Source organism: Trichechus manatus, unplaced genomic scaffold (assembly GCF_000243295.1).
Source record: "Trichechus manatus latirostris isolate Lorelei unplaced genomic scaffold, TriManLat1.0 scaffold00199, whole genome shotgun sequence".
NCBI classification, from domain to species: Eukaryota; Metazoa; Chordata; class Mammalia; order Sirenia; family Trichechidae; genus Trichechus; species Trichechus manatus.
Window position 1 is genome coordinate 4247556 of NW_004444135.1, and position 2316 is coordinate 4249871.

Genomic DNA, 2316 nt, shown 5'->3' on the forward strand with positions numbered 1-2316 from the left:
TCTTTGTTGAGCTGCTTTCTAGTTGTTCTGTCCATCAGTGAAAGTGGTGTGTTAAAGTCTCCTACTGTTATTGTAGAACTATCTAATTCCCTTTTCAATTCTGTTGGAATTCATTTTATGTATTTTGGAGCTCTGTCATTGGGTGTGTAAATATTTATTATTGGTTGTTTGATTCTTTAATCATATAATGCTCTTCTTTGTCTCTTTTAATGGATTTTTACTTAAAGTCTATTTTATCAGAGATTGTTATTGCTGCTCCTGCTGTCTTTTGGTTACTGATTCTTGATATATATTTTTTCCATCCTTTGATTTTTACTCTATTTATGTCTTTGTGTCTAAAGTGTGTCTCTTGTAGGCAACATATTGATAGGTCTTTTTTTTTTATCCACTCTGCCACTCTCTATCTGCTTTTTTTTTTCCTTTTGTGTATGTGTGTCTGGTTTATTTCACTTAGCATAATTAAAAAATATTTTATTGTGTTTTAGGTGAAAGTTTACAGAAAGCTTAACTTCTCAGTCAACAAATTGTACACAAAGTGTTCCATGACATTCGTTGCAATCCCCACACTGTGTCAGCACTCTCCTCATTTCCGCCCTTGCTTTCCTCTTTCCTTTCGTTTGATTTTCCTACCTCTTCCCTCTCATCTTTACTTTAGGGCAAATGTTGCCCTTTTTGTTTCGTATAATTGTTTGTTTTATGGAGAACTTTTTTTTGGGTGCTTTTGTTTATTTTATAGGTCTGTGTATTGCTTCGCTGGAAGGTGCTTTCCAGGAATCGATGCAGTTTCAAGTCAGAGGGATGTATTCAGACCATAGCCTTAAGGGCTCCTCCAGCCTCTATCAGGACAGTAAGTCTGGTCTTTTTTTAATGAACTTGATTTTTGCCCTCTCTGTCTCTTGACTGGTGCATTTAAACCTAAAAATGGCCAGACTTACTGGACCAGTAGAGGCTAGAACCCCCGAGACCATCACCCTAAGATACCCTTTGAACTTGGAACTGAAGCCACTCCTGGAGGTCACCTTTGAGATAAATAATAGATTGGCTTGTAAAATAAACAATATCACCCATGAGGAATGTGCTCCCTAAACAATCAACTATGTGGGACCAAATGGTCAACATTTACCTAAAAGCAAATATTAGAAGGCAAGGAGGGGCAGGGAAGCTAGATCAATGGAAACGGAACAAACAGAATGGAAATAATGAGAATCCTGACACATTGTGAAAAATGTAACCAATGTCACAGAACAATATGTATAAAAATTGTTAAATGGGAACCTAATTTGCTATGTAAACTTTCACCTCAAACACAATAAAATATTAAAAAACAAAACAAATTATTGTATCATATATTTCATCCAGTTTTTTGTTGTTTCAAATGGGACAGTAAATCCAGTCCCTGTTACTCCTTCATGGCCAGAAGGAAATAGTTAATTGGATCTATATTATTTTAAAAAATGAATTTCATTTGAACTCAGTTATTACATATACAATGTATTAATAATATTTTTTATATATTACATAATATTTTTCTGTTAATGGGGGATGAGTGAATAACATTAAAATGTGTAAGATAAAACACTTCACTTTTTTGTTTTTTGAAATACTTTTTCACTGTCAGTTAAAGGGAAACTGTTACTACAGGTTTGCTTTATAAGAATCAGGAAGTACTATGAGATTAGCATCAGATTCTAAAAGTGTTGTTTTAGTAGGGGACTTTATATTTTAGGTATCAGTTGGGAAACATTCTTGCCAGAACTGACTTGGTGGATTAATTTGATATATTAGCTTCCTCATCATTCGATATAATGTTAGATACTAATTATACAAATAATTTCTCACCAGGCACTTGCATTACTTTAGCATTTTTAATGACCTTAGTAGCTTTTGCTATAATGCTAGGAAATGCTGTGGTCATTTTAGCTTTTGTGGTGGACAAAAAACTTAGACATCGAAGTAATTATTTTCTTCTTAACTTGGCCATTTCCGACTTCTTTGTGGGTAAGTTACATATCTTTATTTAAGATAGTTTTTTTTAATAATTATTTATTTCTAAAACCTTATTTCAAGGAACTGTATGAAATTGGGAACAATTAAAAACAAAAAGTTTAAGTTTTTTTTTTTTTAAGTTTAAGTGTTAAAGTTCAGAGGGCTATACGGCCCTTTGGGGGAATGTTATACATATGCAAATCAGTGTTGCAGGGGATATTCATCTGAAAATGATGCATCTTCTTAAAGAGGAATGCTTATAAAACTAAACATACTAAGAAAAATAGCTCCAGAAACAAATAACTCTTAGACAAATAGTTTTAAAATTAT

General features: G+C 32.9%; 1 protein-coding gene across 4 annotated transcripts in view; it reads left to right on the forward strand.

Moving 5' to 3' along the window:
- Positions 1-1690: 1690 nt before the first annotated feature.
- Positions 1691-2316, forward strand: part of HRH4 (histamine receptor H4) — a 60584-nt gene continuing 59958 nt past the window's right edge. For 3 of the 4 annotated variants that reach the window (XM_023742080.1, XM_023742078.1, XM_023742079.1), the window contains exon 1: positions 1691-1998. In XM_023742080.1, coding sequence (XP_023597848.1) covers positions 1806-1998 — 193 coding nt within the window. In that variant the 5' untranslated portion in view covers positions 1691-1805. The remainder of the gene's footprint in view (positions 1999-2316) is intronic. The other variant, XM_004387932.3, reaches the window with a different exon arrangement.